The sequence below is a fragment of the Tympanuchus pallidicinctus genome, unplaced genomic scaffold, assembly GCF_026119805.1.
Source record: "Tympanuchus pallidicinctus isolate F22 unplaced genomic scaffold, pur_lepc_1.0 scaffold5, whole genome shotgun sequence".
NCBI lineage: Eukaryota > Metazoa > Chordata > Aves > Galliformes > Phasianidae > Tympanuchus > Tympanuchus pallidicinctus.
In genome coordinates, this window is record NW_026294769.1 from 52,939,603 (window position 1) to 52,958,994 (window position 19,392).

The 19,392-nt window shown below is 39.7% G+C and overlaps 1 protein-coding gene across 1 annotated transcript in view; it reads right to left on the bottom strand.

The window, feature by feature from the left end:
* Nucleotides 1-10,874, bottom strand: part of TRIQK (triple QxxK/R motif containing) — a 47,173-nt gene extending 36,299 nt beyond the window's left edge. The window contains exons 1-2 of the mRNA XM_052703389.1: nucleotides 10,162-10,874; nucleotides 7,903-7,983 (exon numbers count right to left, since the gene is read on the bottom strand). Of these exons, the coding sequence (XP_052559349.1) occupies nucleotides 7,903-7,983; nucleotide 10,162 (82 nt within the window). The 5' untranslated portion in view covers nucleotides 10,163-10,874. The remainder of the gene's footprint in view (nucleotides 1-7,902; nucleotides 7,984-10,161) is intronic.
* Between the last annotated feature and the right edge of the window lie 8,518 nt (nucleotides 10,875-19,392).

A 19,392-nucleotide genomic window follows, 5' to 3' on the forward strand; every position in this document is an offset into this window, starting at 1 on the left:
TGCAAGTACTTGAAATAACACTGAACTGAAATGTAGCTCATCAGTAGGAAACAGCGCGTCAAATTTCACTCTCATTTGCACCTACAAAAAAAAATAATAAAATCGTAGCGACTCCACTGAGTGAAATGGTGATATGGTTCATGAGCTCAAAATAAGCGCAGACTAGGAGCCTTCATCTTATAAATTGAAGGAACTGTAGTATAAATGTATACTAGAAGTAGTATAATCAAACAAGTTTAAAGAAACAACAGGGATTTATCATGGAGATGGGATAGGAGCCAAGTGAGTTGGATTCTCCTCTGAAGACAGGCTGAGAGAGTTGGAGTTGTTCAGCCTGAAGAAGGAATTGCCCTGGGGAGACCTCATTAAGGCCTTTCAGTATCTAAAGTGAAAGGGCAATAAATAATAGTTGTAAAATGAAAGAGGGCAGGTTTAGATTAGATATAATGAAGAAATCTTTCATTCAGAAAGTGATCAGGCATTGGCACAGGTTGTCCAGAGAAGTTGTGGACACCCCATCCCTGGAGGTGTTCGAGGACAGATTGGATGAAGGTTAAAGCAACATGGTCTAGAGGGTGGTATTTCTTCCCACGGCAGGAAGGGGGTAGAACTAGATTTTCCTTTACAGTCCCTTCCAATTCAAACCATTCTATGATTCTATGTTTCTATCTTCCACCTTCGCAGCACACTCCACAGCACACATTGTGTTGCCACCTCCCCTCCAGTCCCTGCTCAGTAATATCCAAACAACCACAATTACGTATCCGGATTTACAATCACCTTCTATACTCTCAGCCAAGGCAATAAAATATAGTTTTACTGCTTTGGACTTTAAAAAATAAGTGATTGCATACCATATGTGCATAAAATCCATCATCAGCCTTCACAGAACATGTTTAAAAACATCCCAATCGACACAAAATGCAGATTACATTAGTACAGCCAGCCTAAGTTTCACTTCATATCAGTGTTTCTCTGAGCTGCTTTTTAGTTTCCAAGAAGTGACGCCACTGGCACAAAACTGAAATAAAAGATGCCATCACTGACCAAAAGATCTGACTTAGTTTTCATGACATAGAATTTAATTTTCTGTAGCACACCCCTCCCGAACCAAACACTACACATGCTATCCAGAGCACATCACCATAAAGTATGAAATTCAGCATAAGAAAAGAATCAAAAACTTTCCGTAGTCCTGCATAACAATAAAAAGATAGGGGTTTTTCCTTCTTCTCTTGATTCTATGCTTAATAGTATGCCTTTATCAGAAAAATTTGAAAGATTAAATGTAATATTCCATATTCAAGAAAAAAAGATGGAAACTACCAATTTTTAGGTGGTTTTTCCATCCTAAATAAACTCTGGAAGAGGTCTCCTCCTTAAAATCAGTCAAAATAGCATGCACTTATTTCCCTGTCTTTCCCTTAGTAAATAGTTGACTGATAGCAAATATGGGGGAAAAAAAAAAAAAAAAAACTATTTAAAAATGCACGCTGTAGAATTTTCATTTCATTGACAACAGCCCTGCCACATATTTGCCTGTCAAAAGCAAGAGCATTCTCAATTATCAAAATGTTGCCTTCCAATCCTTTGCCTTCTCCTAGCAGATAAAAGAGACAGGAATTACTGTTTTGTGACAAACAGTGCAATTTTAAAATTTTCAGCACAATTCAATCCAAACATTTTATTTTTTTTGCTGCTGCTGCTGTTGTTTCAGAAGTGAAATCTAAAATTTTTATGCTAGTAACAAACATCTCCTGATCCAAAACAAAACAAAAAAAACAAAAATTTACACTTCAAAATATGTAGCGTATTTCAGAAGAAAATATCAAAACATAAATGTTTGTTCTTTTTGAGTTGAGAAGGAAGGCAATTAGATTTGAGAACGTATGGCACAAGTCATAGTAAGGAAGGCAGGGGAACACTAACACTATTAAAAATATAGAAAGTGAACAATAATGGAGAACAACAAAGGTGACGTGGTAAAGGGTAAAGGGAGAGGATTGCTTTTAACAGTAGGGCAGCTGTATATGGCAACCTGAGATGAACTTCCCTCTGCAGACAGGGAGGTAACAGGTCCATGCTTAGGTCTGAGCTGGTGCCTTGAGGTGTGAAACTCAGAGGTGTCCATGCTGCTGCTACTCCCATTTTGCTTATCTATCTCTCTATAATCTGCTCCTTCATGTCATCAGTACAATCATGTTACCACCAATCATTCCTGGGGGAATTCCCAGGGAGGCTGGGACCTCCCTCTCTGCATTCTGTGCAGGAGCCTGGTCTCACCTCAGGAATTCACGCGGCTCTTCTCCATCCTATCAAGAATGTAACCCTCAACACTTGGAGAAGGTGCCTTTCTTCTGGACATGTCTCCAGTTCCCCATACTCAGGATTTTAGAAAAGGGGCCACTTCACCCACTAAGCTGTAGTCGTGGAGGTTGACAGTCTCTCTCCACACCAGTCTCTTGATCTCCCACCCTTTTCCCTTCATCACTGCATGGTTCTGTGTGTGTTAAATGACACAGCACCATCACAACCAAGCCACCCTGCTTGGTCTAGCACCTTGTGCTTTCCAAGCTAAAAAGTTAATTTATTTTCATTCATAAATTTCACTCTTTCCCAGGGGCCATGCAGGGCCTGGCTTACCCCAGAGCTCTGTGCCTACATGTGTTACAGCCGTGCAGGATCAAGACAGCAAGTCCATGGATACAGAATAGACAATAAGCAGACCTCTCAGTCTACAAATTGGAAGTTGAATGATTGGCAAACAACATCTCCTTATGAAAAATTATGTTACAGCAACACAATAGTACTGTGAGCCAAAAGTATGTCTATTCCTGATTTGTAGACCAGGTTTTAGTTATACTATAATCCTCTCAGTATGCCTGCTTAGGATCCCGCAATCACACGAGTCATGAACACTACCCACAAATCCTGCGGTTCCTATGCCGAGCAACTGACACACCAGATGAAGAGAGAGAGAAAATATACATGTGGAATTGTTCCGGGAACTTAAAGCACACATAACAGTAAACAAAGCAAATATGGTGCAAAACCTGTTGCTATTTTCACAGCATTTGTGAAGCGAAGCTACATAGATGCCGAAAGATGCGTGCTTCTTCACACCTCCCCTCCAATCCCATCAAATTAAGCACAGCAGCACAAACAGCAGCAGGGATAAATACATGTTATGCACTGTTTGCTGCTGCATCACAGGAGTGTATACCTGCGTGCTCAGGTATATGTTTGAATATGGCAGAGATGGATGAAAAAAGAGCATTAAAATGATTTTTCCTCGTGACACTCCTAGAGCCTGGGCTGTCAAAGGAGACCGAGCACACAGTCACTCCCACGGTGGCGTTGTTCTTCCTCCTCCCTATTTTCTGCAGGCACAGTCCAAGCCAGTTGGAAAAGGATGCTGCCATCCTATGCCCCACTTAAGGACAGTCTTCAAGCAGCCAGCGCCAGTTTGGTCTGATAGGAAAAAAAATCCTCTTCTCCCTGCACTGTTGGCCACAGGAGCTCTTGCTGAACAAGAGGCACTGCAGTCAAATTTTGGCTGGTGGAGGGAGAGGTGGCTGGAAGCCAGCTCATGAAGACAAGCTATATTAGCCTTTATTCTGGGGGAATCCTCAGAAAGCAAAAAGCAACTGCTGAAGGTGCATCAGGAAAGAAAACACAAGCAATCCTGCACTCATGAAAGAGACAGAGAGAACTGAGGAGATCAACATGAACTTAAACTGTGGCATAGGGCAAGCATGTGGCATGCCGTATGGAAACTCAGAACAAAACAGAAAGCTTGGAACAAAATGAAATTAAAAACCTGTTTTTAGTTCAAATTACTTTACTAAAAATCTAATTAAAAATTGTGTTGAAGTTGACATGAATTTTTTACATGCTGTTCCTTCAAGACTGCATTTTCCATCCAAAAAGAAGGTATTAAGAATGTTTCAATCTGGCTACCATCCATTCAGCAAGGTTAGGAAACAGTAAATTGTGAGCTAAAATTAACATGACATCATTAGTCAGCAAAAACTAGTTGTGTGGCCAGCAGCTATCACAATATTTCCAAGAATCCATACATACTGAACACCTGGAAAGGGAGGATGGCAATACTAATATGTGGGTTTAGAACTGTAAGCAGGCTTGATAAATCACAATTTTAAAGACAGGCACCATGCAGCTACCCTTTGCCCATTTTTTGTCCTGTTTTCAGTTGAGACAATGTTAATAGCACACCACTGTTCTGGTTTTTGCTAAGTGATGGGGGTGCACCCAGAGTCAAGCTGGGCCACTGGGCAGGGAGGAGTTGCTGCTTTTATGACACAGCAGCAGGCGTTGGGGCAGAGCCAGGACAGGTGGCCTGGACTGGCCAAGGGGTTATTCCATACATGTGACATAATGCAGAGGGCTATAACACAGCGGGCAGCTGGCCAGAGCCTGGCCTATGCTCGAGGACTGCTGGGCATCAGTTGGTGGGCAGTGAGATGCTGTGTTGGTAGTGGGGCATCAGCCAGCAGGTAGTTGTATTGTTAGCTGGGTGTCAGTCAGCAAGTAATTGCATTGGGGATATACATATATATTTATAATCACATTTTTTGTCTCCATTTTCCTCTTCTCTCTTAGTAAATAGTTTTTACCTCAAACCAAGAGTTCTATTTCGTTCCCAGTTCTCTCCTTCATGCCACTCAGGAGTGAGCAAACAGCTGTACAGTGCTGAGCTGCTTGCCAAGTTAAACTACAATGCTGTTTGTAGATTGTAATCTATCCAGGAAAGGGCAAGCAAATACTCTTCTCCAAAACACGTAATTCTTCTGTTTCTTCTCCTATCAAAAAGGATGACCCTCCCAGAAGCTACACACTCCTGGAGAGTGACAGCATTCTGTACACTGGAGGATCTTCCACTGAGCACCCTCACACTAACGCATCCTTGCAAAGGGATCTAGATTTGGCAGCTCAAAATGTATTTGAAGACTGAATTTTAAAAGAAAATTAAAATTCCTCTTGTATGATTTTATAATAAGTATGTCAGTGACATCAGATAATGAAGAGGTAGATGGAGAGCAATTAAAATTAAGAGACTGGAGCACCCCTCCTATGAGGAAAGACAGAGTTGGTACTGTTCAGCCTGGAGAAAAAGAGGCTCTGGGGAAGATCTCATAAATATCTGTAAATACTTCAAGGAGAACGCTGAGAACATGGAGACAGGTTCTGCTCAGTGGTGCCCAGTGCCAGGACAAGAAGTGCAGAAAATTCAATTCAAATACAGGAAAAAAACTCTTGAAAGTGGTCAAACACAGGAAGAGATTGCTTGAAAAGAGTCCCTGATTCCTGGAGATGATCAGAAGCCATCTGGACATGGTCCTATGGCCCCTGCTCTGGGTGTCCCTGATGAAGCAGAGGTTGGGTCAGATGGAGCCAGAGGGCCCTGTAAACCTCAATTATTCTGTGATACTGTGACAAACAGATTAATTATCACCACTTGCACAGAATTAAAAAAAAAATAAAAAATTAAGAAGTAATGGTAAAAAAAAAAGGAAAAGAAAGAATTCTTCCATATTTACTATGATAAGAAAAGCTGTTTACTGTATTATATTTGTATTTACTTTAGTAGAACATGTGGGAGCATAGAGAGAATAGAGAAATAGCTCCACTAAACTTGGTTTCTAGGTCTAAAGCTTGCCCAAACTACCTATATGTAAAACTCAAACACCTTTGCAACACTAAAGTATAAAAACATACCCATAAATTCTCAGCTCCTCTCTGTTACATTCATTAAATTCAGCAGAAAGAGTAGAAAACTAATTTCCACTGACAAACTCTACAGTGTATCAGTGAAAACCAGAATAGGAGCTGAAACAATTGTCAGAGCAAGAGGCAATGCATAGCCTATTTTAGTTCTTGCTCTCCGTCCTCTAAGGAATAATACAAACGTAGAAACTGGAGACAGAAAAACACCTCATAGGTTATACAGTTTATTTGCCTGCCAGTGTGAGATTCTTCCCTATAATAATTTTTAATGCTTGCTTTTGCCAAGCTAAAAGCAATGCGTCACCTCTAAGGAAAATGAGCTTGTTATGAGACCCCTTGGACATTGCACTTTGAAGTACCCAATAGATCATGGTGCTGCATCATATAACAAGGAAGGTGCCAAATTGTTCAGACAACATGCTGTACAGGCCTCGTCTGAAACAAAAGAGTCAGCTACATAACAGCATCCCTCTGAGCACTGGGCCCTGATTTATACTCTCTTGCCTCGTTGCTACAGCAGTGTCATCTCCCCAAGTTAAGACACCACAGATCAGTCCTGGCACACAGGTGCGAGACATGCAACCACAGTGCCAAGTGCTGTTAATATGCAAGAAATAGCTCAAGCTCTGAAATGTGAGTTTTGTGAGTCTCATATACCGCAGCAGCTTTACCCTCCCTCTGGTCCTTCAGTGGCCCAGCATGGTCCCAGGGGTCCCTGCAGAAAAATTTCCTGCTGAGATGAGAGAAACTTCACACACCACAATCCTACCCTGCTGAGCAGCCCTCTCAAAATCACTGGTATCTTCTGCCCTGCAGAGGACTACAAAAAAAATGACTCCAACAGCAGTCACTTGGAAGTGTTCGCAAAGGGAAGAAAAGCAGCCCTCAAGGAGGTAGCTAGGAAAGCACAGACCAAAATGAGAAGCTGAGAAAATGTCAGAAAGTCGACACTATAGGGCTCTCTCTGAACTCCCAATTTCATGTGAAGCATGGCCCTCACATGCAGGAGCTTCCACTTGCCTAGCCCATCCTGATGAAATATCTGCAGTGCCACCTTCTCCTCATCAGATTCTCTACACCAAGACTAAATTGCACAAACGTTTTCCAGTATATTTGCTGCCCATCTGTAAAGGTAGTTGGAGATTTTCAACCACACCTTTAACTATCTCAGAGACTCAATCACTGAGGAAGTCTGACACACTAATTGCCCAACATTAGGAAATACAAGTCCATTAAAACAATTATATCAAAAATAGTAAAGTAGCACTGAAAACATTAAAGCACAATAAAATTATGACTGCTCACATAATCTTAGCTCCTTCACCATGAGACTGTATGTTATAAACAGCCTTTTCTTCCCAGACAATTACAGTTTTTCTGCATATTTAAACACAGATGTGGCTGCTTAGCAACTGTAAAACAAAATAATTTACTTAAATAATTGAGTAGAGGTTAAGGTATTCATTTTAAAATACTGTATGTGCTTTATAATATTATTTTACACCTGGAGTGACAGGTGTATACAGATTCTAAAAATAAGTTATTTACCTATGTATTTGAACTATGAAAGAAGGATTTGTGTCTGCTGTGGGTGCATCCCTATGAATATGTCTGTGTGTGTTTGCATACTTCCACTCAAGTTACCTACATTTACAATGGGTAAATAGCAAGAAAAAATTGGGAAACGAAATTTCAAAAATGTTGAAACAATCTAGTAACGTGAAAGTAAATGTAAAATCTTTATCTTCATTCAGTGTATCGAAAATTGTTATGAGAATCAACAATATTCCTTTTTAGAAACATCAGTATTTAAAACTGGAGACAAACAGAAAAATACTGAAAATCCCAATAGTTAGAAATACCACATTGCTACCCAACTGCAGCATCTCACTACCAGCTCTGAACACAGACTGAGGACTTTAAATAAATAAATATATACATACATACACACACAAAACAATGTCTGCATTAAAGGTTTTGCAGAATGGACTCATCAACAGCATATAAAAATTGTTTTCCTGGAGCATGCATTACTTGTATCACTTGCAAACAACACACAGCCTTTGAGAAGAAATAATACATTTTGTTAAACCAGCTTAGTCCAACAGCACAAAACAGATCACAAGCACACAAACTTTACTTCAGATATCTTACCTATTTGTTTCCTGTATTGGTCAACAGGAGTTCTTGCTGTAGAGGCATCTTTCTTACCCATTGTTTTCAATTCAAAAATCACTGTCAGTACCAGAAAGAAAAAAAAGAAAAGAAAAAAAAGACATTACTCCTAAGTGACTCATTAAGGAAATCAATAACTTCTAACATCAGAAAAGAAAAACTGTAGCAAAAAACATTTCCTAAATTGCATACAAAGACAGAAGCCTACTCAGTACAATGAGATTCTGGATTTTATCATGACCATTGTAAATGCTATTAGATAAATTGTAAACATACCTTTCCCTCATGGCATGAACTATTAGCATTACAGAACGCCTGTTACTTTAAATTAAAAAAAAAAAAAGATTTAAACAGACAGTACTGTAATTCACCATTCAATACCACTGAATTTCATTCACTTTTTTTTTCTTTAGTAAATCACAGAGTGAAAGCAGTACTGTGAACTTCTCCTGTTGATGGTAAACACAGCAACAGCTGGCCAGGAGCCTGAGGCAGGACCAGGCAGTGCGTGTACCCCCAGGCCAGGTGCACCTACTCAAGAAACTTATCAGGTTTCCCCCAGGACACCTTGAACACAAGATCAGAGCAGATACCTGAAGCACAGCAATACCCCCTCACTCTCCCACATTCTTGCCATGGCCTCAAGAAAGCAAGTGAAGACTGGAGGTCAAAACTGGGTCGGTGCCCATTTTATGCCACTCTGCAAAAGCATTGACACTTTAAGCCACCCTCAAAGTACTTCAGGAACAACCACAAGTGAAAGGACTTCTTGCATCTCACAGCACAGATGCCTGGCATTATGAGTTTAGAAGGGACTGCACAATCAAGCTGCTTAAGGGCAGCACCATGAGCAAGCTTTGGTCAAATGACCTTGCATAGCCACAAACTGACTGCACATATGGCCCTGAGGCATACACAGTGGTTTCACAGTAGGCAGAACCAGCTAGAGAAGGATGTACAACCAGCGGAGGCTCCCCAGGCCCTGGGAAGCATGGCAGCTGAAGGCCCTGCAGTGCCAAACCTCACACAGAAATGCAGGAATGAGTCCTTACTGAGTGGGCTGCGAGGTGTCACAGACTCCAGGAGCCCCAGGTATTCCATTCATACTCTCAGAGGAGGATCAAAGTAGAGGATAACACCAGTGATATGTGCTTTTAAAACCACAACACTTCTTTGTTTACCTGTTTTATTAGCACATACCTATTTATTTTAACCTGTTTATTAACATACAATGCCAAATGACAAAACTGAAGCAAAGGAGATTGAACACTCCTTAATTTAAGGGGTAAAACACAGGACCACCAGTAATCATTTCAAAGGCATGGAGGAGTAATAAAAAGGTATAGAAGAACACTATAATTTTTTTAAATCAGAACCAAAAACTCAATTACAGCCTTCTAGCATTTCCACACATCACTGTGGTTTGATTCGGAGAATATTCGCATTTAATCTAAAATGTACAAGCAGTCAGCTGTAACCAATTGGCATTTTTCCTCTTTTATTATGTTTCCCAGCTACTTTCTTGTCTGATATTCTCACATAAGGTTCCCATCATAATAACAGGAGTGGAAAATCAAGGTAACATTCCAACTTGCAGCTAGTTGAGGAGATAACAGATATGTTTTACACAGCAAAACTAGCTCTTGGCTTATTTTATGCCACTGCAAGAAACTGTTTTTGACTTTCTTCTTTCAATTTCAATAGCCTAACAATGTTTTGTAACAAAATGTCATCTGCGAAAGATGTTTGCAGTCCTTGCAATGCCAACAAAGCACAAGAAGAAACTGCAGGCAAAAAGCAATAATTCCCATTATTTGGAACAAGGCAGGCCTACTTTGCAGAGTCTCAGACCCCAGCACCTGCAAACGCTGCAGATCTCTTTTGTTCTTCAAAGCCATGCAGCCAGCATTCTTCACTGCCACCTCTTTGACGACTGGATAGCAAACTCCTGAGAAACCCACGGAGACATTAGCACATACAGCCGCAACGCCTAATAAGATGCTATTTGCATAAAAGATCAGCCACCATTTAAAATGTGCTGTGATAGACGTGGAAGGGGAATAACAGACCTATATTAGCGTTTACAAAGTCAAGCCTGTTTTCACAATGTGATTCCTCAGGGACCATGGCTCCTCATATTCTCCCATGAAGAATCCTGTGTTCCCTGAGGAAGTAACTTGCTACAAGCCAGAATTAAACTGAAACATGGATTAATAAAAGATTATGCACAAATCTTACTGTAGGAACAGCTTTGAATGCAACTTTCTGATCAGATTTCTATACAGGAAAAGCCTGGAACCTTCATAATTCACAAAGCAATCTGAAAAGCTCCATTCCCCTCTTTAAAGTAGCAGTAGTCATCCGCAGTTATCAGCCACCTTCACTTTGCTGAAGGAAATGGTTGGACTGATTTCAGATCATTTAAAGTCAACATGAGTTCTCAAAGTTCTTCAAAAGAGAAGAAAGAAAACGAAGTAAAGTTCACTGGAATGTTTTCTTGTTTATTGCTATTTCACAGATATTACAATGTCAAAGGATCTCTTTGTTGTGGTTTCCTTAATTGTTTTTCCACCATCTTTCCCTCCTGTCTAGTATTTCACTTTTGAAGGCTTACTCTCTCAGAAGATTCTGTTCCTCCTGTTCTATTCATTAGCAGTAACTGATAATAATTAATACAGAAAATAAATTGCCTATTATCACCTCCATCTTTTGATAGCATTTTCTGAGTTATAAAACAGCTCTCAATGTCCATCCAAGGTCTGACCACAAGAGCATTTAAATCTCAATGCACGATTCTTGAAGGAAACACAGCCTGTTTCATCATTAACAACAAAGTAAACCGATTATGTTACTGAAATAGATATATATCATGATGTACTTTAAAACTAACTTTAAAAAAAATATAAAAAACAATTAAGTACAGGGACTACAGCACAAAAACATCACTTCATGCGTTCCAAGTTGAGGGAGGGAAGATTTAGGTTGGATGTTAGGGGGAAGTTCTTCACAAGGAGAGTGGTTAGGCCCTGGAACGGGCTGCCCAGGGAGGTTGTGGATGCCCCGTCCTTGGACGTGTTCAAGGCCAGGTTGGACGGGATCCTGGGCAACCTGATCTGAATGTGTACGTTTGGTGGCCCTGCTAGGCAGGGGGGTTGGAACTACATGATCCTTGAGGTCCCTTCCAACCCGGGTGATTCTGTGATTCTGTTCATGGTATTCATTGTCGCCCCCCTACTCTGCTTTTCTGCCCACCTGAAATGGTCTTGTGAGATCCTACCTAGAGTACTGCATCCAGTTCTGGGACCCCCAACACAAAAAGGACATGGATATGCTGCATTGGGTCCAGAGGGGGGCCATGAAGATGATCAGAAATCTGGAGCATTTTCCCTACAAGGACAGGCTGAGAGAGTTGGGGCTCTTCAGCTTGGAAAACGGAAGGCTCAGGGGGACCTTCTAGCAGCCTTCCAGTACCTGAAGGGGCCTACAGGAAAGCTGGGAAGGGACTTTTTATAAGAACCAGGAGTGGCAGGACAAGGGGAAACAGCTTCAAACTGGAAGAAGGTAGATCTAGTCTAGATATTAGGAAGAAATTCTTTACTGTGAGGGTGTTGGCAACTGGAACAGGTTGCCCAACAAGGTTGTAGATGCCCCCTCCTTGGAAGTATTTGAGGCCAGGCTGGATGGGGCTGTGAGCACCCTGGTGTAGAGGGAGGTGTCCCTGCCTACAGCAGGGGGTTGGAACTACGTGATCTTAATGATCCCTTCCAACACAAACCATTCTACGGTTCCACAGTGCAACACAAATGGTTAAGAATAATAAAGCTTAAAAATGTCTACCAGTGAACACACAATGACCTAAATACACGTATATGTACAAACTGTCTTGTCAGCGATATCTGACACTCCACTTTGTGGTACACTCCAACAAGCTGCCCTCATATTAAAAGAGGGTACCTTAAAACAATAAAAACAATCAACGGAATAACTATTTTTGTAGTTGAAATATAGTCAGTTGAGAGAAACATTAATAAGAAAGAACCATTACAGAATGTAAAAGCACTGCAGCAAGTCATAATTGAAAATGTAGTTGAACACACTTTATCTGCATATATTAAGAAACGTTATCTTTAATTAAAAATGGATATCAAAGTTAAAAAGATTTTTTTTTCCCCCCCACTGGAAGCAAGGCAGGTTAACAACTTCAACCATAACTCAAACCACTTTTGAATATGATTCAAAGCCTACTATCAGTAAAAGAACTGGTTTCCATTAGTTACTTCCATAGATCATAGCTTAATAAATAATTCTACGTCCTTACAAGTTACAAGGGGAAAAAAAAAAAATAGTATTTTATTGTCCTCAGATTAAAATAAATAAATAAACCTAAATAAAACCTTCGATTTTCTAGGAACATCAAGTTATTTCAAGGAATGGCCAGCACTGCATCTAAAGCAAGAAGCTTAATACAAATACATATTTTAGACGTTATTACCACTGGTTATTTTAACTAGATTTTTGTGTATTACCTAAGCACAGCAATGGAGGTCTGTGCAACTCAATAGCAGAAGTTTAATGAAAGTAACCAGCATATCAAATTGCAGGAACAATACAGCTGAATACTTCAATCACACTTTGGCTGGGAATAAGAATTTTAAAAGCTTTACTAGTACTTAAAAATCATTCACTGACCGACCTAAACATGTCTTATGAATAAGTCTTTTAGTAGTCCTTACTCTTCCTCTGGAAAGTTCCTCTCTAAGGCTGGGAGTATTTCAAAGGAAAAAGTCCTTGCCCCTGGTGCTTCTTGTAGAATCTAGCTTTGTAAAGATTATTTTTTTAATAAAAAGGATTTAACACATTTTTAGTTTAAGCTTGGAAGTAGAGAAGGTCACTTTAAGTTCAGCTAATTTTGGAAAAATTAAACAACAAATAAACCCAAACAAGATTGTATAAATTCAGGTGGAAAAAATGCTGCTCAAACAATCCTAATAGTGTAGATGAGGACGACAAACACTTATACATCCCAGGATTGCATCCATCTAGGAATTACAACATTTTTTCTGCCATATGTCAGGATGTTTGCTTCATGTAAAAGTATGACCAAAACCTCCCCTCGGTACCTAGCATTTAGTGGGTTCAATTAGGCCCAAATATTTGCATTTGCTCATTTAGCAGGAAGATTCCTTACTTTTGCAAGGTGTAAGATGTTTTTGAATATCTGAAGAGTTGAAAAGATTGTCATTAAATGTGTTCAAGACAGCAAGGAAAAAGAGAAAATATTCAAGACCACAAAACTCAACTAAGATTTTTTGAAAGGCTTCACACTGATGTAAATTTTTTAAGCAAAAAGACTTAAAAATTGTCAGAGGTTCTTTTGTCACCCACAGGAGTTTGCCACAACTTCTGCAAGAAGAACCAACTCACTTTTTAAAACATTACTTAGGCAGAAGATATTTGCATAGGAATTGGTTTTATAGTATTTCTCATAAAAAGCACGACATTTTGCAGAAGATATTAGAGAAGTTATCTCTATCTGGAGAGATGCTATACACCTTACTCTTACTTTTCATTATTAGGACTTGTTCTCCCCCTTCAGAACCAAAATCCCTGCCCATTTCAGAACTGAACAAGCCATACCATCTGTGAAACACTATGCACATTTTCATATGAAGACAGATCTTCATCTGAACAAATTTAAAATCGCAAACTTTCAAAGATTAAAGTTTTTTTTTCTTTTTTGGTCTTTTTTTTTGTAAATATGTGACAGTACTGGTATATCAAGGAATTCCCATGAAAAAGTTCAACAAGGAAAAAAAAAAAGCATCCATGTAGTTCACTTCTGCCTTGCCAGACAGTTCAAAATATAGTATTTCCAAGAGGAAAGAGTAATCCTTGCTAAAGGGAAAATTATACAATAAATTACACCATATGCAGCTTTTCAAAACTAACATTCTTCAAAATACCATAATCTGTTTAAACTTTCTGGGGGGAATTATGGTAGAACGCTGAGGTAAAAGGGTGGGAAGAAACCCAGGCAGGCACCCGGCCCACCCTTAACTCTGCCAATAGAGCTAAAACTTCATTGAATCACAAGCAACCACAGGAAGCAATTATTTGTTGTGTCTCAGTGAGGCAGCGGCAGCAGAAGTTTGGAGGTACTGCTAAATACAGGCAGCTTGATTCCTGCTAGGATCACCACACGCATACCTTCAGCATTCGTTTCCTTTGATGAAATAGGGAATAATTTAAAGAACAGGTATAAAGCGTGAGGTCAAAGACCTTAAATTTAAAAATCAGCTAAGTCTGTCTAAGCACTTCACTCTTAATTTGTTATGAAGTTAAAAATCCTGCGTTTCGTAGAGCACCATGTGGCGACACTAAGCTCATATTCCTACAGACCTCAGAAATTCTGTTTTGCTCTGCTGGATGGTAGAGAAGGGGAAGAACAGTTTCTTCTTCCCCTTTAAACCAGAAAATAATCCTCCTTTCCCTATTTCATTGCTTTTGGGAAGCAACACAAACATATTTTTTCAGATGTTACTGATTTCCTGGATTTGCCAGAAGTCACCATTTGCTAAAAGTCTCAGTGCTTAATAATATACACTTCCTAATTCCTCATTTGAAGATTTTAAGCTTAGGCTCATCTTTAAAGGAACTAAAATTGTTATTTCTTCCTTAAATGAGAAGAAATATTTAGTGAGAAATCATACTTTTGCATATTCACCTTGCACTTGATGTCACAACCACTCAGAGGGCAGAATGTCTGATTCACAATCTTTGCAATATAGCAAAGTGGGATACGATCTTCATTGAGAATAAAAAGTAGTAACTTCTTGAGGCTATACGTACAGGAAAAAAAAAATATTAATGTTTTTTTGTACATATCTCACTACAGTGTAATACAATGTCTCATCACACATGACTTACCATATATCATGGAATGGCCCGGACTGAAAAGGACCACAATGGTCCTCGAGTTTCAACTTCCTGCTATGTGCAGGATCACCAACCAGCAGACCAGGCTGCCCAGAGCCACATCCAGCCTGGCCTTGAATGCCTCCAGGGATGGGGCATCCACAACCTCCTCGGGCAACCTGTTCCAGTGTGTCACCATCCTCGGAGTGAAAAACTTCCTCTTAATATCTAACGTAACCCCTCCCTGTCTCAGCTTAAGACCATTCCCCCTTGTCCTATCACTGTCCACCCTCATAAACAGCTGTTCCCCCTCCTGTTTATAAGCTCCCTTCAAATACTGGAAGGTGACAATGAGGTCTCCTGGAGCCTTCTCTTCTCCAAGCTAAACAAGCCTAGCTCCCTCAACCTTTCCTCATAGGAGAGGTGCTCCAGCCCTCTGATCATCTTAGTAGCCTTCCTCTGAACACGTTTCAAGAGCTCCACGTCCTTCCTGTACTGCAGGCCCCAGACCTGGATGCAGTACTCCAGATGGGGCCTCCCAAGAGCCGAGTACAGGGGGACAGTCACCTCCCTCTCCCTGCTGGCCACCCCTTTTTTAATGCAGCCCATGGCTTCATGCCATGATAATTACTAAAACTGGTCACCATTCTTACAGTCTAATGATTGTCTCATTTCTTACCTCGAGCAAGCACACACAAGTTGAAAGCAGGCTATACACCGCAGCAGCAAATAAAATTTTAGCCCACGTAGATCTAATTGTAACACTTCAGCCAAACTGAATTATTAGCTCTATTACAAAACCCGGTATTCAAAAGGACTTAAGAGGTAATCTTTCCATCCACTGTTCAGAATGAATTTTTCTTTCCCTTTCTGAAAATACTGCAGCTCAATAAGCACTAAATAGACTGATCCATGAAGGAAGAAAAATTGTTTGATGTCCCTTTTGTTGTCTCACATGCTGTAATAAGCATTCAGGAAAGCGGCTTCAAAAAAAAATAATCTGTTCTAGTCACCAGGTGAAAGAAATATTAAATGTTGAGTTCTAATTTGGTGGCTTTAGAGTCATCATTTTCTACTACTTTTCAATAACTTATTAAAGACAGAATAATCTGCTCACCTTCTTCATAAAGACCAGAAGGTGAAGCTGACTTGCATCTCCTTAGCTTATTGCAATACATCATTTTTGTATTTTTCTTTAAAATTTCAGAGGTGTAAAGCAGCAGCAAAGCAGAAACCACAGTATTTAGTACTAACACAGGAAATGTAAAGTTTTTCAGCCCTTTAGCACTTTCTAATGAGCTTAATAGTCAGCCTTATTGAACAGACCCGCAAAGGTTAGAGGCAGCATTTTCAAAAACAAGCCCTACTCTACAGGTTTTTAAGGATAAAGCCACAATTGGGTGAAGAGTTTAATATGGCTTAAACAACATCGGTTCAGTAGTTTCCAAAGTAGTTTGAAACAACAGCCCAAGCATGCTCTCAGCAGATTACATCTAAATTACTCAAGTGTTGGCTCTCATGAAACTGACCTGGAGAGTCTATTAAAGGCAATGATTTTCAAGATAAATACTGCATAGGATATAATTGCTTGAAGAGGCTTATATTCTATTTGGGGGGGGGGGAGGGGGGGGAAGTGAACATAAAACCATTGATAACCATAAGAAAAACTGAATCTTGAAGAAAAAAACTGAATTAGGACTGTATCAGGAGCAGGATAAAGCCTTCATGTAAGGAAACTTTGACAGACATCAGAAAAAGTGGTAAACTTTTGTTGCCACATTTTAAGGCAAAGAGAGAACAAGCATGGAGAAGAATAAGCTGGGAAGAAAAGGCAGCAAAAAGAAAAGACTGTCATGCAGTAGAACACATCAGTTGGAATATCAATGAATTATGAGAATATGGGAAGTTCCCTGGTGCAAACATTTGTGCACAGCTGCCTGGGTCCTATCCACAACTTTCCCTGTAAGAACACAAATGGGAACAGACTGGGAACACTGGGAACAAATGGAAACACAAACTCTTTAAGTGTGTTTGCGTCAAAGAGAAAACAAATTTTGCTCATTGTTCAGAAGAAAGTCAAAGTAGAGGATGGCACCAATGGAGATGAACATGCAAAGGAATTGTAGTCATTTAGATAGCTGAAGTCACATGGTTACATGAAATTGTACACACCATAAATATATTTGTGTAATATAACATTAAACAGAGAGGCATATGCTGCCTGAAGTAGAGCCTGGTAGACTGCATACAACCAACAAAAAGTGCTGGAGCATGCATTAAGACAACATCAGGCTGGCTTTCATGAAGACAAACAGATTCAACACCAATCAGCATAAGAAACTGCAAGTTGTTTCTCTGTCTGGAACAACTGCTCAGTTCAACTTCCACTATACAACTGCACCACTGTGCCTACCACACACTGCACATTGTCACAACCAGACTCAAGAAGTTTAAGGAAAGCTGGATCAATGTTGAGAAGGAGTCTGGCTTGGTTGTTTCTACTTTAAAAGTCCAAAATATTTTCATTACTCGCACTAAGCTTGACCGTCATCCCTGGCTGTTTCCATGCTGATTTTAATTTTGCTTTTTAATAAGGTGAGTTAATGCAATTAATAGTCAGTGCAATTAATATTGTACATCACAAACACCTTTCCAGCTCTTGGCTCTTTTCAGTACTGACAGTGTTCATGTCAGGATGCTCAAAACCAGACAAGTTCGCTTAGAGAGCAGCTGCTCTGAACTTTTTCTTTCTTTCTCCTCTTGTCAGCCTCCTCAAGATACAGCACAGATTCTATAGACTCCTTCTATGGTCAGGATACAGAATTGAACAGAGCCTATACAATATACACGACTTGTGTGCAATAAATGACAGAATGCAAGTGCTTTGGATTCTTCACTCTGCTTATATGGCTATGTTTTAGTACTGTACCCACATTTAGATCATAATTTCCATGGGTATATATAAACATACATGAAGATAAACAGACTCTCTTCTCATGTAGAACTGGAAGAATGTATTCAGAAGCTTTGCTTTGTAAATCATTTCAGATGTATTTTACTGAAGCCATAAAGGATATTAGCAAGTGCACTGGGACCTTTTGTTTTAAATTATTATGATGTGTTACTTTAACAGAAGTTACAAATATTATTTAACCCCACTGGTGTACTTAAGATGAAAATACTTTGAAGCTTTTTTTAAAATAGGTTTTGTCTCTGTAATAATATTTTTTTCCAGAATACCTTCTCCCTACTTTGCCTGTTAGTCGGCTGCTCCGTATAATCTGAAAGATACTGAAATAACTCAGACTTTCAAATTATCCTATTTTTCAGAATAAGGTTAATACTGAACTAAGAATGCTCTTTTAACCTTTCTACTCCAAATTACAGAAAGATACATTCACAAATTAAAAGGTATATGTCAAAAAATTCCAAAGAAAGCAACATCCACTCTTGCTTTGACCATTTTCTGAATGCAGAATGAAAAAACTCAAATTATCAGCTGCTGAAATTCTTTGTGCGTCCACTAAAATCACACTTGAATTTAATCACACTTAAGTCTAACGTTAAAAAAAAAAAAAGACAAAACAACAAATTATACAAAGCTTTTCATGAGGCACTCATACAATAAAAAGGAAACAATACCTTCCACACTCTATCTAATGAAAAGAAGTAACAAAATCACAGGGGTGCCGAGCACAGGCTTGCCGAGCGCTTCCACACCACATACATAGGAGGGCCTCTGCCACAGCCTACAGGACAGCCATCTAAGAGACCTTGCTGAAGCCCTGCACGGTAAGGTAGCCATGCACTCAGAAACATTACAGCAAGCTTGAATCCGCTTTCAAGCACCACTGCCATTAGCAGCAGTAAGCCTGCATCTTTAAAGTTTTTTTCAGGACGTGATTTTTTGAGAAATTAGAACTAGATACAGGGATTTAGTTTGCTTTCTCATCTCCACCCTGACGTGTACCAGCTCTTTTTGTCACTGCTCTCTACCAGAACCAACCACCTCTAGCTTTACAAGCACACTCAAAGATAACACTGGTAGAAGTCCCCATCAGCGCTCACCCGCTGGCAGTGGCTTCCAGCCACTGCTTCTGAGTGTTGGCATCTACCCAGCTGTTTATCCATTTTATTATTACTCATTTTTAAGTTAATTTTAGTCCTAATAACAGTCAATAAATGACCTAATCAAATTTCACTGTTAACTATACAAATAGTGTACTTTCAATCTGACAGCCAAGACACAAAACCAAAACAAATAATCCACTGCTCCAGGTTAACTGTTTCCTTTTGGCAAGGACATCAGTAATACAAAACTGGTCTTGCAATAAAGTGATGTAATCTTAATTGCAGGCATCTTAATCAGCTCCACACACAATGAGTTCAACACTAGAACTGCCTACTGGACAATTTCTATGGCATACTCACTACATGACAGAAGGATTTATAAGCTTTTAGGCATGATCATTTCTAAGCAGACAAAACCAGGAGAAGACAGCAATAGGTAAAGCGAAGCAGTGAAACGTCCTCCATGCTGATTCAGTAGAGTAA